Source organism: Vidua chalybeata, chromosome 26 (genome assembly GCF_026979565.1).
Source record: "Vidua chalybeata isolate OUT-0048 chromosome 26, bVidCha1 merged haplotype, whole genome shotgun sequence".
In the NCBI taxonomy this organism is placed as follows: domain Eukaryota; kingdom Metazoa; phylum Chordata; class Aves; order Passeriformes; family Viduidae; genus Vidua; species Vidua chalybeata.
In genome coordinates, this window is record NC_071555.1 from 2856847 (window position 1) to 2876849 (window position 20003).

Below are 20003 nucleotides of genomic sequence, written 5' to 3' on the forward strand. Positions count from 1 at the left end.
GGCTCTTCCAAGAGGTGCCAGCAGCAATTTCTCCTCTGTGGCACCTCCCAGCCCTGCTCAGGGACCTCTGGAATGCTGAAATTCCAGGGAAAAACCTCCCCAAGGATGGTGCCTGCAGGTCCCCAAATGGGGCAGAGCAAACTCAGCACAAAGGGGCAAAAATTCGCAGCTCCAGCCCAAAAATTCTCCTCATCCAGGATAAATATGTTGGGTTTTTTTTCCCCACAAGAAATAAAATATCAAATTTTATCAGAATTGCAATAAGCAGGGGAAAATTTAAAACCTGGGCTCAAATTTGTTTTGGTTTTTTTAAGGTCAAATTCAAAGCTGAGCAGAAGAAACCCCAAATTATTTCAGGACTGAAAGTCCAAAGCTTAGAAGCTGTTCAAAATTCAGAGAAATCCTCCTGACCACCAGCACAGAAAACAAATTAATATCAAGCAAAACTGCAAAAGCTTGATCAGAAGAAGGAAAAAAAAATCAAACTGCAAAGGAAGGCAAGTTAATAGTTTTGATTTTCCCATCTCCACACCTTTACTCTGTGGCTGCCAATTTTACCCACACAGTAAAATAAATCCTCTCAGCTGTGTCAGGAGATTTTAGGGGGGGAAAAAGGGGCCAAGAAGTTTTTTTTCAACTTAAAACCCTCAGCCAGTGGCTGATTTTTGCCTTCCTGAGCTGCAACACCACCACCAAAATCATCCAAACCAAACTAAAAGTTGAAAGGATTGGCTCCGTCTGATTTGGGATGACACCCAGCAATTAGGGCTGCCTCAAATGAATCCAATTAACTCCAGGAATTAATGAACAAAGAGGGGGAAAGACAGTATTTTAACATCATACCTATAAGTAACAAGGCCCCAGTTCTCCATGGCACCTTTATAAAATAAATACAAAGGTTTATTGATATTGATCCACACCTCTTCCTAAAGGTTTTTTAAATAAAAAAATTCAAATAAAATACAATTTCAGCAATAAAGCGAGTTACTTTACCAGCAGCAAAGTCTGCAATAGCTATGAGATCAATTTTAGGAAGAGGGTAAGGAACATTGAAGTAGTCCTTATAAAAAGGCAGAGTTTTAGCAGCAACCTGTAAGAAACAAGAGGAGAAATGTTCTGTTAACCTGGCACTGGGAAACACTTGGGAAACTGTGACTGAAACTAAGAAATTGTGATTGAAACTAAGGAATCATGACTGAAATTAAGAAATCATGGCTGAAATTAGGGAATTTATGACTGAAAATAGGAAACTACAATTGAAGCTGTAAATTTACGACTGAAACAAAGAAATTATGACTGGAACAAGGAAATTATGACTGAAACTAAGAAATTGTGACTGCAATTAAGAAATTGGGATTGAAACTAAGGAATTATGACTGAAACTAGGAAAAAAAAACCAAAACCCCAGATTTCTGTGACCAGATGATTTCCAGACCAGACCCCAAACCCCTCAGACCTGACTCAGATTTACCTCCAGGCCCAACTTGCCCTGGCCCACGGGCGTGTAGACGCGCAGCAAGACCCAGAGCGCGTCTACAACCCTACTAAAACCAAGAAAAAACCCCAAAAAACCACAAAGAAAACCCAAAAATCATGAAAATACCCAAAAACTCAGAAGTTGGTGACTGACCAGAACCCAAACCTGACTCAGATTTACCTCCAGGCCCAACTTGCCCTGCTCAGACTCGCCCACGGGCGTGTAGACGCGCACCAGGACCCAGAGCGCGTCTAGAACTCAATACAAACCAAGATAAAAACCCCAAAAAAACCTACAAAAAAAACCAAAACTCCCAGATTTCTGTGGGTGACCAGACCCCAAACCCCTCCAACCTGTCTCAGATTTACCTCCAGGCCCAACTTGCCCTGCTCGGCCTTGCCCACGGGCGTGTAGACGCGCACCAGGACCCAGAGCGCGTCTACAACCCAACAAAAACCAAGAAAAAACCCCAAAAAACCTACAAAAAACCAAGAAAAAAACCCAAAAACTCCCAGATTTCTGTGAGTGACCAGACCCCAAACCCCTCAAAGCCTGTCTCAGATTTACCTCCAGGCCCAACTTGCCCTTGCCCACGGGCGTGTAGACGCACAGCAAGACCCAGAGCGCGTCTACAACCCTACTAAAACCAAGAAAAAACAAACAAAAAACTACAAAGAAAACCCCCCAAAAAAATGAAAAGACCCAAAAACTCAGAAGTTTGTGACCTACCAGACCCCAAACTCCCCCAACCTGTCTCAGATTTACCTCCAGGGCGAACTTGCCCTGCTCGGCCTTGCCCACGGGCGTGTAGACGCGCACCAGGACCCAGAGCGCGTCTACAACCCAACACAATCCAAGACAAAACAAACAAAAACCTACAAAAAACCCCAAAACTCCCAGATTTCTGTGGGTGACCAGACCCCAAACCCCTCAGACCTGTCTCAGATTTACCTCCAGGGCAAACTTGCCCTGCTCGGCCTCGCCCACGGGCGTGTAGACGCGCACCAGGACCCAGAGCGCGTCTACAACCCGACACAAACCAAGAAAAAAAACCAAAAAACCTACAAAAAAAAAAAGAAGAAAACCCCAAAACTCCCAGATTTCTGTGAGTGATCAGACCCCAAACCCCTCAGACCTGACTCAGATTTACCTCCAGGGCGAACTTGCCCTGCTCGGCCTTGCCCACGGGCGTGTAGACGCGCACCAGGACGCCGTCCTGCGACCGCGCCTCCACGAAGTCGTACTCGCCCACCACGAAGGCCACCAGGTACGTGGACATCACTGGCGACCGCGCGAACTTCACCTCCACCAGGCTCTCGTCGTCGGGGTACGGCCGCCGCTCCACCACGTTCTGGGCAAACAGGGTTTGGGGAGGGACATTTGGGGCTGGACACGCAGAGCAGTGGGGGTTTGGGGCTCCAGGAGGGGAATTTTTTATCTAAACGTTGTTTTTTTTTATGGCGCAAAGAGCTTTGGAAAGAGAGTCTTGAAAATAAGATGGGAAAAAAAGCCCCAAGAATGGATTTCTAAATGGGTTTCATTCTCGCTGCCTCACACAGTTCTGGACAGAAAACTCAAAAAGGATTTTTTCTCCAGTCCCTCTTAATCTAGCAGCACATAAAATTAATTTTTATTATTTTTTAAATTTTTTTTTAAAACCACCACGTTTGTGCTGACATCAAATTTTGTGTTTCTCTCCTCATTTATTGCAGACTTTATTCCCAGCTGTTATCAAGGCAAAATTTTAATTATCAATGGCATATTTAATGAAAATATTTCAAAACTTACCATATTTGACAAAGCTACTCTGTCTTTGGGAACCACCAAAGAAATATCAAATGTTGCTTTAATTGCAGGCTCATCCCAGCAAGGGAAAGCTCTGCGAGCATCAGTGGCCTGGAAAAAAGAGAATTAAGCAAATAAATCACAGCAGATTGTGGTAAAAAAACCACAGAAATCCAATTTATTTCCAGCAAAAAAGGGAGAATTGTGGTTTGGTCTCCGCACTGCACTCCTGACCTCTGAATTAGCTTTTTATTCTTCTTTCGCTCCTGATTTTCAATAAAAATTTCTCCAAATTTAGCAGAGTCTGAATCAGCTTTTTATTCTTCTTTTTCTCTGGATTTTCAATAAAAATGTGTCCAAATTTAGCAGAGTCTGAATTAGCTTTTTATTCTTCTTTCGCTCCATATTTTCAATAAAAATTTGTCTGGATTTCGCAGAGTCTGAATTAGCTTTTTATTCTTCTTTTTCTCCGGATTTTCAATAAAAATTTGTCTGGATTTCGCAGAGTCTGAATTAGCTTTTTATTCTTCTTTCGCTCCTGATTTTCAATAAAAATTTGTCCAAATTTAGCAGAATCTGAATTAGCTTTTTATTCTTCTTTCACTCCAGATTTTCAATAAAAGTTTGTCCAAATTTAGCAGAGTCTGAATTAGCTTTTTATTCTTCTTTCTCTCCGGATTTTCAATAAAACTTTGTCCGGATTTCGCAGAATCTGAATTAGCTTTTTATCCTTCTTTTGCTCCGGATTTTCAATAAAAATTTCTCCAAATTTCGCAGACTCTGAATTAGCTTTTTATTCTTCTTTCACTCCAGATTTTCAATAAAAGTTTGTCCAAATTTAGCAGAGTCTGAATTAGCTTTTTATTCTTCTTTCTCTCCGGATTTTCAATAAAACTTTGTCCGGATTTCGCAGAATCTGAATTAGCTTTTTATCCTTCTTTTGCTCCGGATTTTCAATAAAAATTTCTCCAAATTTCGCAGACTCTGAATTAGCTTTTTATTCTTCTTTCGCTCCGGATTTTCAATAAAAATGTGTCCAAATTTAGCAGAGTCTGAATTAGCTTTTTATTCTTCTTTCACTCCGGATTTTCAATAAAAATGTGTCCAAATTTAGCAGAGTTTGAATTAGCTTTTTATCCTTCTTTTGCTCCATATTTTCAATAACACTCTGTCTGGATTTCGCAGAATCTGAATTAGCTTTTTACCCTTCTTTTTCTCCGTATTTTCAATAAAAATTTGTCTGGATTTCGCAGTCTGAATTAGCTTTTTGTTCTTCTTTCGCTCCTGATTTTCAATTAAAATTCTCCAGATTTCACAGAGTCTGAATTAGCTTTTTATTCTTCTTTCTCTCCGGATTTTCAATAAAACTTTGTCCGGATTTCGCAGAATCTCAATTAGCTTTTTACCCTTCTTTCTCTCCGGATTTTCAATATCACTCTGTCTGATTTCGTGGTCACGGCAGGAGTGGCAGCTCACACCAGCCCCTCCTGGCAGTCTCCGTGTGCCTCCTGCTTCCCTTCTGGAATGTTCCCTGCCCTTCATCCCTCCCCGAAGCAAGGTTGGGGCGCAGGGTTCCCCTCGCTGCTTCTATTGGACCTTACCCTGCACCCCTCCCAATGCCTTCCTAAAAGGCTGTGTCCTCCCCTTATTCCTGCCTGAATGAATACTAATTTAAAATGAATTTAAAATAAAATTAACATGAAATTAAAAAATGAAAAGAAAAATTTAAAAGAAAATTTTAAAATAAAATTCAAATATAAAAATTTAAATATAAAAATTGAAAATAGAAATTGAAAATAAAAATTGAAAATAAAAATTGAAAATAAAAATATATTAACATTTGAAAATGAAATAAAAGTAATAATAAAATTAAAATAAAATAGAAAATAGAAAATAAAAATAAACCTAAAAACTAAAAATAAAATAAAATGAAAATTAAAAAAAAGAAAAAAAAAAGTTAAAATAAAAAATAAAAAATAAAAATAAAGTAAAATAAAGTAAAATAAAGTAAAATAAAGTAAAATAAAGTAAAATAAAGTTTAAAAAATAAAATAAAGTAAAATAAAGTAAAATAGAATAAAATAAAGTAAATTAAAATAAAGTAAAATAAAATAAAGTAAAATAAAAAATAAAATAAAATGCAATAAAATGCAATAAAATAAAATACAATAAAATAAAATACAATACAATAAAATAAAATGCAATACAATAAAATAAAACAAAGTAAAATAAAATACAATAAAATACAATAAAATACAATCCAATAAATCCAATAAAGCCAATCCCTGCAGAGCAGCGCAGGCGCCGAGCGTTACCTCGAACTGGGTGACGGCGGCGTAGCGCGTGTCGCCGCTGGCCGTGCTGTACTTGCTGCGGTAGAACCCTTTCATTTTGTCGTTCAGCTCCCCCACAAAGTCGATCTTCAGCGTCCCCGTCCCTGCGAGGCAACAGCGACCCTGGCAGCGGCAGCCGCGCCGCACGGGGCTCGCGGGGCTCGCGGGGCTCGCGGGGCTCGCGGGGCTCCTGGGGCTCGCGGGGCTCCTGGGGCTCGCGGGGCTCACTGGGCTCGCGGGGCTCCCGGGGCTCGCGGGGCTCACGGGGCTCACGGGGCTCGCGGGGCTCCTGGGGCTCGCGGGGCTCGCGGGGCTCGTGGGGCTCACAGGGCTCCTGGGGCTCACGGGGCTCGCGGGGCTCATGGGGCTCACAGGGCTCGCGGGGCTCATGGGGCTCACAGGGCTCGCGGGGCTCCTGGGGCTCGCGGGGCTCACGGGGCTCGCAGGGCTCCTGGGGCTCACGGGGCTCGCGGGGCTCGTGGGGCTCGCGGGGCTCATGGGGCTCGCGGGGCTCGCAGGGCTCCCTGCCCGAGGCGCGGCCCAGGAGCCCAGGAGCGGCTTCCCCGCGGGCTTCTGGCACCGCTCCAAACCCGCCCAGGTTTCATTCCCCAAGGGAGCCTTGGAGCAAAGTTTGCAAAACTCTGGGATTTCTGGAATGGTGGGACATTAATTATGGAATCCTCCAAGCCAAGATGGAGCTCTGGCCAGTCCAAAGCCCTGAATCAGGCTCAGGATTAATTCTGTGCAAAGAAGGGAATCCTGAGCTGGCCAAGATCCCACTGGATCAAATATTCCAGCTTCTTCATCATCATCACCATCACACAATGTCTTATTGTGTTCATCCACATAAAATTATAAAAATATTAATTTTCAGGTCTTCCCTCGGTGTCTCAATGTAAAAAAGGGAATCCTGAGCTGGCCAAGATCCCACAGGATCAACGATTCCAGCATCATCATCATCATCACCATCACACAATGTCTTATTGTGTTTATCCACATAAAATTATAAAAATATTAATTTTCAGATCTTCCCTCAGCGTCTCAGTGTAAAAAAGGGAATCCTGAGCTGGCCAAGATCCCACAGGACCAAAGATTCCAGCATCATCATCATCATCACACAATCTCTTATCATCATCATCACCATCACACAATGTCTTATTGTGTTTATCCACATAAAATTATAAAAATATTAATTTTCAGGTCTGCCCTCGGTGTCTCAGTGTAAAAAAGGGAATCCTGAGCTGGCCAAGATCCCACAGGATCAAATATTCCAGCATCATCATCATCATCATCACACAATCTCTTATCATCATCATCATCCCACAGTCTCTTATTGTGTTCATCCAGATGAAATTATTTAAAAAAAAATAAATTTCCAGAGGAACTAAAGCTTTATCCAAAGTGAGCAGCTGAGCTTTGACAACCAAGGGGGTTCCTCAGAGCTGGAGCAGCTTCAGAAAAATCCCAGAGTGGACAGGGAGGAAAATCCTGTGCTAATCCCAAAATTTCCTGTGCCTAGAGGAGAGGCAGGAATTGCTGCTGCCTCCCACCAGCAGGGAAATCATCATTGCTCAGGGGATTGGAGGCAAATTTCAGCACAAATCAGGCAAAAGCTGCAGCTCCAGAGGCTCCAAAGCAGAGAGGACACACTGCCAGAGCCAAAATCTGCAGCTCCAGAGGTTCCAAAGCAGAGAGGACACACTGCCAGAGCCAAAAGCTGCAGCTCCAGAGGCTCCAAAGCAGAGAGGACACACTGCCAGAGCCAAAATCTGCAGCTCCAGAGGTTCCAAAGCAGAGAGGACACACTGCCAGAGCCAAAAGCTGCAGCTCCAGAGGTTCCAAAGCAGAGAGGACACACTGCCAGAGCCACAGTGGGGAATTGCAGGGCAGGAATTGCTGGCCAGGGGCAAACCCCAGCAGGGAGGGATGGCTCTTACCTTTCTGCAGGGTGCTGGGGAAGGACAGAGTGACCTTTTCATCCTCATTTTGATAGTTGAACCCTGTGGCGTGAACTTCTGCAATAGAAAAAAAAAAAAAAAAAAACCCAGTGGGATCAGAACTGGGATCCTGGAAAGGGGTTTGGGCTCAAAACTCTGCAAATTCACCCAAAGCAGCTGAGCTGGACAACTCAAAATGATCCAGGCTGGGGATCTGAAACTGTCCTGGAGCTTTGGCACAGCCAGGAGGGAGCACCTGGTGCTGCTTCTCCCTTCCTAATTCATCAAATCCTCCAAGGGGATGTGGCTCTGTTCTCCTCCAGCTAAAAAAAAAAAATCTGGAATAACCCCACAGAACCTCACTCTGCAAGTTCTGCTCCCTCCATGCTCAACCACTGCTGCAACCTGTAAGAAATTAGCATTTAAGAACTTGAAATCAGCATTTAAGAACTTTAAATTTCATTCAACTTTATATCTTAGCAATTAAGAACTTTAAACATTTAAGAACTTTACACTTTTAAGAGTAAAGTTCTTAAATTAGCATTTAAGAACTTTAAATTTGGCATCTTCAGCTGCCAAAATCGGCAAGCCCGGACACATCGAGGCACTTCTCATCCCAAAACAAAAACCTGCCACTCAAGCAAGGCCTCGAATGACAAAAGCTGGGCTGAGGTGACAATTTTAGTCACAAAAGGACTCATTTTCCGTGCTCAGGTGTCACTGCGAGTGTTGGGTTTCAGCCCCAGCACACTGCAGGATGCTCCACCCGGGCCAAAGGTGTGAAAAATGCGTATTTTATGATTGGCTCTTGGCAAATATTAAATTCTGGAATTTCTGGGTGCTTCTTCCCTTTATTTTCTCCAGGACAAATTCTGGAATTCCTGGGTGCTTCTTCCCTTTATTTCCATTTTCTCAGTGACAAATTCTGGAATTCCTGGGTGCTTTTCCCCTTTTTTTCCATTTTCTCAGTGACAAATCCTGGAATTCCTGGGTGCTCTTCCCCTTTTTTTGAATGACAAATTCTGGAATTCCTGGGTGCTCTTCCCCTTTTTTTGAATGACAAATTCTGGAATTCCTGGGTGCTTCTTCCCTTTATTTCCATTTTCTCAGTGACAAACCCTGGAATTCCTGGGTGCTTTTCCCCTTTTTTTTCCATGACAAATTCTGGAATTCCTGTCTCTCTCCTCTTACCACCACTCATTGTCTCCTCGTTACTCGGGAAGAGAAATAACACTTCATAAGTTATTTCTCTTAATAAGAGAAATAACTCTTAATTAATAAGTGCTTAGCAACCACCACACCGTGCCAGGGACAGCCCCGAGGTGCCAGGGACAGCCCCAAGCACTTGGGGACAATTTTTTCCCTCCTTGGCGGCCCCGTTCCAGGATCCTCCTGGGTCATTCCCGTCCCTGCCCGGCCCTTCCTGAGCTGAGCTCTGCTTTTCCACACACACCCTCCTCCCAAAGCAGCTTCCTCATGCCCCAAAAAACCCTCTGGGTGCTTCAAAACTGAAAAAAAATTCAAACCTGTTTAAATGCAAAGACCGGGTGGAGATGTTCTGCTTGGGATCATGGAATTGCAGAGTTTTTTGGGGTGGGAAGGACCTTAAATCCCCTCCAGTGCCACCCCTGCCATGGCAGGGACACTTCCACTGTCCCAGGTGCTCCAAGGCTGTCGGAATCACCCCCAGATTGGGGTGACCCCGGGTGGAAGCTGGAGGTTGTCTGGTAAATTGGCTCCTTGTCACAGCCCTCCAGGGACGCCAAGTGCTGGAATCACCCCAGACTGGGGTGACCCCGGGAGGTGGAAAAGTCTCTCCTCTAACCCGTGCCTTCAAAGAAAGGCTCAGCAGTCTTCAGTCGTGTGGTCTCAAGGCAGTTTCTTGCACGTTTTCTCAAGGCACACACACTCCCTGACATTCCCTCTGACTCCTTCTCCCTCTGCGTCTCTCTCCGTCTCTCCCGCCCAAGGGCTGGTGCCATCTTTTATATCACACATTACCTATTAAATGTTTATAGTTTTTCCCCAATGCCTATCACCTATATTGAACAGTGACTTCCTACTCTAAACCAATCTGGGAGTGCCAACACCACCAAGAACATGAAGGTTAGGAAGGAGAAAGAAGGAGGACAGGGCACGCCCAAATCCCTCCATCTTAGAACCTCTGACCCCCGTGTACAAAACTCAGACCCCTCTGTACAAGGCCTAAAACCCCCCTGTACAGCACTCAAAAATCCTTCCTTTCACTTTGTGACTACTTCTACTACAATACCTAAACTTCTGTGATTTCTTGTTCTTCCTGCAAGGTTGGTAAATTGTTCCATGGGTCAGATTCAAAGCCACAGGGGTTTCCAGCTGCATGCCAGGGTCCCAAATGCTTCTGACCTGGGCCCGGAACATCCAAGAGTGTCTGAGGGACACCTTGGGTTCCAACACAAGCCCTGTCCAGGGACACTGCCAGGGATCCAGGGGCAGCCACAGCTGCTCTGGGCACCTGTGCCAGGGCCTGCCCACCCTCACAGGGTGGAATTCTTTCCCCAAAATCCCCTCCCCAGTCCATTTCTCCACCTGTAAAAGTGGAGCAGGGCTGCAAGGATCTGGAAAGTGGCATCGTGGAATGGTTTGGGTGGCAAGGGACCTTAAATCCCATCCAGTGCCACCCCTGCCAGGGACAGGGACACCTCCCACTGTCCCTGGGTGCTGCCAGCCCTGGCTCTTCCCTGTACAAATCCATGGGATGGATCCCAGGCTGGTCTCCTGCACAGTCACCCTTTCCCATGTTGTCCAACACTCAGAAAATCCTCTGAATGCAAATTAAGTGTTTTCTGTGCTCTCCAAACCCTTTCCTGGCACTATTTCCTACTGCAGGCCGTTATTGATGCATTCCCTGTCAGGGATTTTGTCAATATTCCCAAATCCATAGGTACAGGTGATGTTCTTAGAAGTTTATACAATATCCAGATATAAAAATAATATCAAAGCAGCCCAGCATCCTCTGCCTACACCCCTCAGGAGAGGTGGAGGAGACTGAAGGAAAAAAAACCACAAATGAGGGAATTCCTTCACCATAACACAGCTGAAGGAATTCTTTACCATAAAACAAATGAGGGAATTCTTTACTATAACACAAATGAAGGAATTCTTTACTATAACACAAATGAAGGAATTCCCTCACCATAACACAAATGAGGGAATTCTTTACTATAACACAAATGAAGGAATTCTTTACTATAACACAAATGAAGGAATTCCTTCACCATAACACAAATGAAGGAATTCCCTCACCATAACACAAATGAGGGAATTCTTTGCCATAACACAAATGAAGGAATTCCTTCACCATAACACAACTGAAAGAATTCCTTGCCCATAACACAAACAAGGGAATTCCTTGCCCATAACACAACTGGCAGCCATGAGAGCCAGCATGGGATCAAGATAAGGAATTCTGTGCTTCCAGGGGCGGGGCTGATCTTATCAAACCACGACATCCTTTTGCTGTCAGAGCTGCTGGGCTGTTGGCAGCAGCTCCAGAGGCAGAAACGAAACCAAGCAGGGCTCCTACCTTCGTCTCCTTCCGGGGCGTAGGACGCGGTGATGATGTCGATGTCGGCGCAGTTCATCACAATTTGGTTGGTTGCATTTTTCACCTGGAAGAGAAACTCCGTCAGCATCAGGAAGAAATGGGAATTCTCACCTCTCATCCATCTGAAAAGCACCTCCAGCAGCAGCTGTTTGAAGGAGAGTTGGGTGTTTGGGATGGTGAAGGAGAAGGAGGTATTGCAGAGCAGGGGCTGTGCTCAGCCACTCATCTCCACTGGGAATTATTGAATGCTGGGTAAAAAAACAGGCCTGAAAACTTCACAATGGGGCCCTTGTGCAGGCCTGGGAATCCAAACCCAATAAAAACAGATCCTGAGCCCATCAGCCTCCTTTGGGGATGGGCTCAGGGAGACCAGAGTGAAAATCTCTTTTGGGGATATCACCAACACAATCTGTATGCGTGCTCCAGGCTGTCAGAACTCCTCAGCTTAAAAACATCTGCCAGGAGATTCTCCTTCCCCTTTTCCTGGGAGCTTCCCTTCTGCTGGCTCTTGGCTCCACACACTTTGCTTTATTTACCAAGTGCCAGCTCCCAGCGTAGGAATAAACCGTGGGGCTGTGCCAGTTCTCTGTTTGAATGCGAGAGCCTGAATACAGAGGAATTCAAATTAAATAAAAATTAATTACAAAGGGGTAAAATATTTGGGAGTTAAACCAGAGAGTTATTCAGAAATTTATGGCTGGAACCACCAGAATGATCAGGCTGGATCAAGCTGGGAGTCCTGCTCGTCCAGGATAGGATTTCTAGCAGGAGGCACCAGCAGTTTCTTAAATAAAGGAGTAAAAATTTCTGGAACAACCAACCAGATTTAACACAGGCATGAAGAAACTGTTTCCTACCCCAGAATCAGCTCATTAAAGCCTAAGAAACTCCATCCCTTTTTTGTTTTTCCCTCATTATTATAAACTTAAAATGCCCTGTGAACACCTGGACCCATCATCCCAGGTATCCACGTCTGAAGTGGGAACCAGGAACCCACTGGAGCTGCCCCCAGCTCTGGGGTCTGGACAAGGAGAGTGATCAGAGGGATGGAGCAGCTCTGCTGGGAGGAAAAGCTGGCAAAAGTGGGATTGTTCAGCCTGGAGAAGAGCAGGTTTAGGGATGACCTGGGTTTAGGCTCCCTGAAAGGAGCCAGGAAGGAAAATGGAATTAATTTCCAAGGGTCTGGAGTGCCAGGAAAAGGGGGAATGGGTTTAAACTGCCAGAGGACGGGGTTGGATGGGATATTAAGAAGGAATCCTTCCCTGGGAGGGGCTGGGATGGGCTTCCCAGTGAAGCTGTGGCTGCCCTGGATCCCTGGAATTGCCCATTGAAGCCCCCTGGGAGGTAGCCAGGGGTGGGATTTAAGGTCCCTTCCAACCCCAATTCCACAATTCCACGCCCCTGTGCATGCTCACCTCACAGGCAGCACGCAAATTCCTATTTTATTTTGTTTGTAAAGCCACAAGAAAAGGCTCAGGTGTGCCCCAGTCCTCCCTGTGCCACCAGGACGTGGGAGCTGAGCGAGAGGAGGAGCTGGGAACAAACCAGGAATGGTTCCTCGGTCATGTGGGACAGAAAACCCAAATTTGAGTCATTTCATGGAGAAGGGGGGATGAAGGAATTTAAATTTGTGATTTAACAGGTGTAGGATGGTCCATCCATGAGCCACCACCTCATGCAGGGAGGACCAACCCCACACACCCCAAGCCAGCCAGGAGTTCCTCCTTGACCTCTCTGACCTGACAAATATCCCTGGCTTATCCCCAGTTACGGAATTGTTTAATTAATAAATATTGTGTAAAGAAATATTATGTATTTGCACTTTTTGAGCAGTGACTGTTGGTGCCTCGTCCCAGCTCCTGCTCCCCTGCAGTGGTGTCACACCGAGAGGTGCAGCACAGTTGTTTTCACCTCTTGATGGAATTAAAATCAAATTAATTTGAATTAATAAACCCAACCTGACTGTGAAAACAATGTTTTTGCAAAGCAAGTCTAACAGCTGAGGTGACACAGGGTAGATTTGATTTTTCCAGGAAAGATTTACAACCTAAAATCCACTTTTTTTAAAAAATTCTGAGTGCACAAAACTGAAAAATTACAACGTTCCCCCCAAAGCCAAAAATCAAAGCTCAACAGTTTTTACCACAATACTGGAGCTTGGGGGTTTTTCAAGGTTTTTCTAAAACACAGAAAAATCAGGATGAGAAAAGCTTTTTATAAGTGTCTGGAGACCTTTATTCAATCTATAAATCCAAATCTCTCTGGATTCGGAGCTGTCCAAATTGCAGACAATGTGAGTTTAACAATGGGCTTGATCTTTAAAAAACAACTTTTCCCAGGACACGACATTCACTGGAGCACTGAGCTGCAAAATAAGAAAGTTTAAGTTTAAGCAGAGAAAATCCAGAGGCTCCTTAAACAGGCAATTATCTATTTTTCGATATTTTTTCCTCACTTCCTACCAATATCAAGCCAGTTTTATGAGAGTAGTAGAAAATACCTAAAATTGAGACAGGAGGATAAAAAAGTTTATTTTTCTAACTATCCAAAAAAAAAAAAAAAGGGGTGAAATTCACTGTACAGACAGAAATTCTGGCTGGAGATTTCTCCTTAAAAAGGCTGAAAATCACTGTACAGGCAGCTTGTAAATCTCCCCCAAAAAAACGGGTGAAATTCACTGTACAGGCAACTTGTAGGTCTCTCTAAAAAAAAGCTGAAATTCACTGTACAGGCAGAAATTCTGGCTGGAGATTTCTCCTTAAAAAGGCTGAAAATCACTGTACAGGCAGCTTGTAAATCTCCCCCAAAAAACAGGTGAAATTCACTGTACAGGCAGAAATTCTGGCTGGAAAAATTCTCCTTAAAAAGGCTGAAAATCACTGTACAGGCAGCTTGTAAATCTCCCCCAAAAACAGGTGAAATTCACTGTACAGGCAGAAATTCTGGCTGGAAATTTCTGCTAAATTGGGTAGGAATTCACTGTACAGGCAGAAATTCTGGCTGGAGAACTCCCCTCCAAAAAAGGGTGAAATTCACTGTACAGGCAGAAATTCTCGCTGGAAAATTCTCCTTTAAAAGGCTGAAAATCACTGTACAGGCAGCTTGTAAATCTCCCCCAAAAAACAGGTGAAATTCACTGTAAAGCCACTGTAGAGCTCAGCACCTTCTGAGACTCTGAGAATTTAATTCCAAGGGGAAAATGAATTTTTCCTGTTGCCAGTGGAGCCTCCTCCCTGCTGCACTGAGGTGCAGCCACACCTGTGAGAACAAAAACAAACCAGGAGCAGAACCTGCCCCAGCACGGTTCACTTAGGACCAGGAACAGCTCAAAAATGAATTTATGGCTTTTATCCCTCCAAAATGCCACGTTCTGGAAGGAAGATGTTCTGTTAATGCAGTGATTTTTATGTATTAAAGGCCAAAAAATGGAAAATTCTGCATAAGGTATAAGCAGTCAGCAAGGGGGATGTGTGGGGTTGTCACCCTGCTTCACCTTGCTCTGGAATATAAGAAAGAAATATATAAGAAATAATATAAAAAAGAAAGAATATATAAAAGAAAGAATATATTAAAGAAAGAATATATTAAAGAAAGAATATATTAAAGAAAGAATATATTAAAGAAAGAATATATAAAAGAAAGAATATATTAAAGAATATATTAAAGAAAGAATATATTAAAGGAAGAACATATTAAAGAAAGAATATATTAAAGAAAGAATACACTAAAGAAATAATACACTAAAGAAATAATATACTAAAGAAATAATATACTAAAGAAATAATATACTAAAGAAATAATATACTAAAGAAATAATATATTAAAGAAATAATATATTAAAGAAATAATGTATTAAAGAAATAATGTATTAAAGAAACAATGTATTAAAGAAACAATGTATTAAAGAAATAAGTATATAGACTTTTCAGCAAGGAAAGTTAATTAATTTAATTAATTGAGAGAAGAGCAGTTCTGCAAAGCTCAGAAATCAGGTGGGCCAAGAGAAATATCTGGAGGGAAGGAATGGTTCAGGATTGTAAACTCCTGGCTTTTGATGAATTAAATTGAATTCTGAATTAACCAGAATTCAAACACTTATTTTAAGGTCAGACTCAGGCACCATGAGCAGGGAAGGGAAAACTCATCCAGCAGGAGAAAACAGCTGAAATCCCCCCAAAAGTTTAATAGTTGATGGAAGAAGAGTTCAAAATGTCAATTATTTAGCTCTGCCAAACAAGACCTAAAGGTGCTGTAAAGCTTTTGGTGGTCAAAGCAGGAAAGGATTTGATGGGAAATATTTTTGCCATTTTTTAGGGTATTAGGAACAGAGATTTGAACTCCAGCCTACCTGAAATACAGAACGAGGTGCATCCAAAGGGATCTCCTGGAGCCAAAATTAATTCCAGTCTTGGCACATGGCTCCAGAGCCCTTTTCTAAAAGCAGCACTACAACAACTGCGTGTGTTTTTAGCAATTTTCTCTCTAAAAATAGACACCTACATTTACTCTGGATTTGTGTTCCAGGGCGTGTCTTTTGTAAGAATTCAAACCTTCAATGAGGAGAGCAATAAAGAGATTTATTAACCTGCATCTCCAGCAAATTCCAGTGGCCAAGGAGTAAAATTAACAAGGCCAGGACTAATTGGCCCACTGGAAAAATTCCCTTCGTTCCAAAGCACATCCAGCTCCGGAGGTGTGGGATTCACAGGGATGAGCAAATCCCTTTTGTGATTGACTTTGCTGCAAATCCACCCCAGTCTTAGGAACTGTGGGGCTCAAGGAGTATTTTTGGGGGGAGGAAGGGTAAAAAAAAGCCAATTTTTGAGCTGATGACAGAAGGAGAGCCCGGAGGTGCTGCCAGGCCCTTTAACCCTCCACCCCAGGTTTAATTTCATGCGCTGGAAATGCAAATTCCAAGGCTGGATAGGAGAGGATTTATCCTGGATGAGTTCCCCACTCCCCAGGAGCACAAATACTACACCCAGCGAGCTCCATTTCCCCAGGATTCCACACCAGAGTGTCACAATTAATCTTTAACCAGCTCTATACATTCCTTAGGCCAGCAGATATTGCATAATTAACCTATAAAAAGCAGCAGACAAGCAGTTAAACATTGCTAAATCTGCCAGAGATGCATTAAACGCGCTGCAGAAGGGATTTGAAAGAGCCCAGGTTGTAAATTCTTCCCAGATAAGTTGTTCTACAATCAAGGAACACCTCGGTGGAGTTTCCAGGCAGGGGAGTGAATCAGCTCCAAGGAAGGGAATTTATGGGCAGGGAAACACCAGGAAGTTGGGAGGCAGCCCTGCCCCTCACAGGTGATCCTCTGGAGCATTAAAAAAATTCCATTTAAAAGCCTAAGAGCTGGAGGCAGCTTTGTTTCTGCTGCTGGACAACACCAGAGCCACACATCCCTTCTTTGTTCCAACCCTCCCAAGAGCCAAAAAAGTGGAAAAAAAAAAAAAAAAAAAAAAAAAAAAGAAAGTTTGACCCAGACACTGAGTAATGCAAGTGCCCCGTGCTGATAACCAGGCCCTGAGAGCCAGGGCTGGCGTAATTAAAGCTCCAACTAACAGAGGAATAATGAAAACGAACCATTTCCACCCCACAATCTTAATTGTGCTCGTGGAGAGGCATCCCCACGCCCTCAACAAATCAAGTTTAACTGCTGGGAGATGACATAAGTGGCAGAACAATCACAGGAGTGTGAGCAGGAGACTCTGTTCCAGCTCTGGCTCTCCCACGGCCACGCTTTGTCCCAGCTGGGACCAGGGCTCCTTGTGAAACAGTTCATTTAAGGATTTTTTTTGGGGTTTTCAGCTGTGATAAATGGGAATTATGTACTGTCAGTTTATGTAATTGTTACACAACTGCACGGACTTCAAAAGTATTCATGTGGCCGCAAATTATATCATTTAAAAATCTGGAATAACCGGTCAAAATTTTAATAGATGGGTTACCAGAGCCTTCAGAAGCACAGCTCCAAAAAGGGCTGTGAAATTCAACTTGTCAAGATTTCAGGATCATTCCTTTATCCAGGGGGGACAATGCCCTGAGCTGAACACGGGAACAAACCACAAACAGGTTTTTCCTTTTCCCAGGCTTTGGAATCTGCTGCCCCCTCTTATCTTTTGCATCACCAGAGGTTTTATCCTCTGGAGATAATCTGGAGGTGCCATGCAAGTGGCAACATTTATTATTGTGGCACAAAGTGTTTCAGGTTATTTATAGGTCCTAAAGCCAACACAAGTGTCCTGCCCCAAAGCCAAGGCTGGGACAGTTTTTTTTTTAGGGTTTGAAAGCCCCAAATTGTCCACAGAGGGCTGCAAATCCTATTACTGGAGTGAGTAAGAATAATCAAGTGTTTACTTGTAATACCTTGACTAAACACCACAGCCTGCACTAATTCCACTCTGCTCTTAAAGATGCCAAATGACAAAGCAAACAAAGCACTTTGGAGGCTCTGGAAACTTTTTTTTCCTGGTTTCTGGGGGTTTTTATTTTTGGTGCCAAAGCCTCAGAACTCACCCCGTGGGTCAGAAAGCATCACTGGTGTGGATTATTGCCATTATCCAGCCGGGATGGAGCAGAGGAGCTGGCAGTTATTATTGATTGCTATTAAAGAAACAACAACTGGATCTTCAAGAGGAGGCAGCACGGGTATTTTCCCCACCCAAAAATCAAAAATTTTGTGTTTTAACATAAACCCACTTTTGCCTCGATGAGTTTACAGAGACTCCAAAGCTCTCAGGTGGTGCTGGAAACAACATCTCTGCTGAGCTCAGGTTCAGGTAGAAAAGGTCCTTAATTGAAGTCATTTGACCCCAAAAGCACCCAAATGTCTTATTTTCTAGACCAGCTCGACAAAAATATGTTGATAATTATTAATTTTTGTCCATCGAGCCTTGTACAGAAAGCATCCTGTGGGTGAGCTGGTTGTTCCTCTCCCCATCGAGGTGCAGAGCAGTTCCCCTCTCGTTTTCTGGGATTTCTCTGTGCTTTGGGCACTTGGCAGCCCCAGGAAGCCTCTCCAGATTCCCAGCCCTGCTCGGGCAGGTGAATTCACCCCTGATCCACTTCCTTGCCCTCACTTCCAGGCAGCTGGGAGGTGGCTCCTCCTGGGTTCACAGTGTTAAAAGTTATCCAAAATAAAGATACATTCTTTAGATCTGTTTCAAAAACCTTGCCCTCTGGGGTTTGTTAGTTTTTTTTTCCCCCCTCCTCTCTCCGGTAGGAACACCAGAGCAGCTCTCCAGGATGTGAAAAGGATTTTTTTACAGCCTGGAACCTGTGAGGTCACTGCTTTTCCCTCAGCACGGTGCTGGTGGGCAAGTGCAGGATTCCACATCTCCAGGTGGAATCCTCTGCTCCAGCAATCCACCTGGACACTGCAGGATATTCAAAACAACCTCCCCGGGAATAAAACCTGCAAACCGACCAGCCCTGCCAGGAGGAACCTCCGGGCAATTCCTGCATCCCAGCGAAGTTCCCAAGGCTGCTGCTCACTGCTCCTCTCCTCAGCAGTGGCTTAAAAAGCCACTGCTCCCCTCCCCCCGAGTGTTATTTTTAACCTGGATGATTTCAGTGATCCCATTTACAGCCCCACAGCTGTAACAGGGCCGGGGTGTGAGGACAGGAATAGGTGGCTGGGATTAAAGAGGAAGAAAATGGGAATTTCTCAAACCGGCCTTTTTTAAACTGAAATAGCCCAAAAGGCAGCGGCGGTCCCGAGGTTGGAGCCAAACCCCTGAGCCAGGATCAAATCCGCGAGGAGATTTGGGTTTTCAATATTTCTGTCACATGACACAAAGTTACTCATGTCTGGTTGGGTTCCTGCAGGTCCCCAAAGTCACAAGATTCCCCATCATCCGCAGCCCTGGGCCTTCCCCAGGGAAGAACTCGCCTTCTTCTCTACCTGTGCTTCACATCCTGCAGGTTTTAATGCCTCCTTGCATTTATTACCTATTTAAAACCAGGTTTAACCACCCCTTCAGCACAGCAAGGCTTAAATCTGTTCACCTCTCAAGACTTAAAACCTCCCTCAAATATTTTTTTTAAGCTCTCTGTGCGACCATCTAATTTTCGGGAAAAAAAAAAATACAGTTATGCCATTACAATTCTGTACCTCTCTCAAATCGCAAGGAAAAAAAAAAAAAAAAAAAAAAAGACGTGAAAGCAAATTCGGGAAATCTTGGCAGAGCAGCCAATGAGAATGACTGGGAGAGACTTGAAGGATTTCACAGAACTGGTTCCTGCTCTGAAGCACGAGCACGGCGAGGAGGATTCTTCTCGCCTTGCAGAAAAACGCGGCGTTTCGGGTCCGCAAACCTCCCCGGCTCTTATCCCCAGCCTCTCTCTCCCCTCGCAGCTCTCCATGACACCGAGGCCTACCCTCACCGAGAGCCACACCGGGAGGACTTCTCCTTTCACGGCTTATTTGGCTTTTCCAGCAAAATCCCCATCCATCCGCACGCCCGCACGGAGCGCAGCACGGGGTGGGGTGGGGGGGGGTCCCCGAGGGGCGGGGGGCACCGGGGATCCCGGCCGGGCACAGCCCGGGGCTCCGCGGTTATCCCGCACCCCGGCCCGGGCCAGCCCTGCCCGGGAGGAGCCGCCCGGGGGGACCCGCGGGGGCCGCAGCGGGGCTGGGCGGGGCTGCCCCCCCCCCCGAGCCCGGCCGGGTTTAGGGGGGGTCCCGGAGGGGTTTCGGGGCGTTTGGAGGAGGTTTGTCCGTCCATCGGGAATGGAAACACGGAGGAGACGCGGGGGGGAGCCCCGAGGGGCCTCCCTGCACCTGCCCGGCCGGGCCCTGAGGGTGAGCGCGGCGGGAATGGGGGGATCGGAGCCAGGGGGGTCCCTCAGGGCCCCCTCGCCCCCTCCCCAGC

The 20003-nt window shown here is 44.7% G+C and overlaps 1 protein-coding gene across 1 annotated transcript in view; it reads right to left on the reverse strand.

Moving 5' to 3' along the window:
- NPEPPS (aminopeptidase puromycin sensitive) overlaps window positions 1-20003 on the reverse strand; it is a 42768-nt gene that overhangs the window by 22201 nt on the left and 564 nt on the right. The window contains exons 2-8 of the mRNA XM_053965252.1: window positions 11098-11182; window positions 7533-7610; window positions 5578-5699; window positions 3266-3373; window positions 2628-2828; window positions 994-1090; window positions 844-877 (exon numbers count right to left, since the gene is read on the reverse strand). Coding sequence (XP_053821227.1) covers window positions 844-877; window positions 994-1090; window positions 2628-2828; window positions 3266-3373; window positions 5578-5699; window positions 7533-7610; window positions 11098-11182 — 725 coding nt within the window. The remainder of the gene's footprint in view (window positions 1-843; window positions 878-993; window positions 1091-2627; window positions 2829-3265; window positions 3374-5577; window positions 5700-7532; window positions 7611-11097; window positions 11183-20003) is intronic.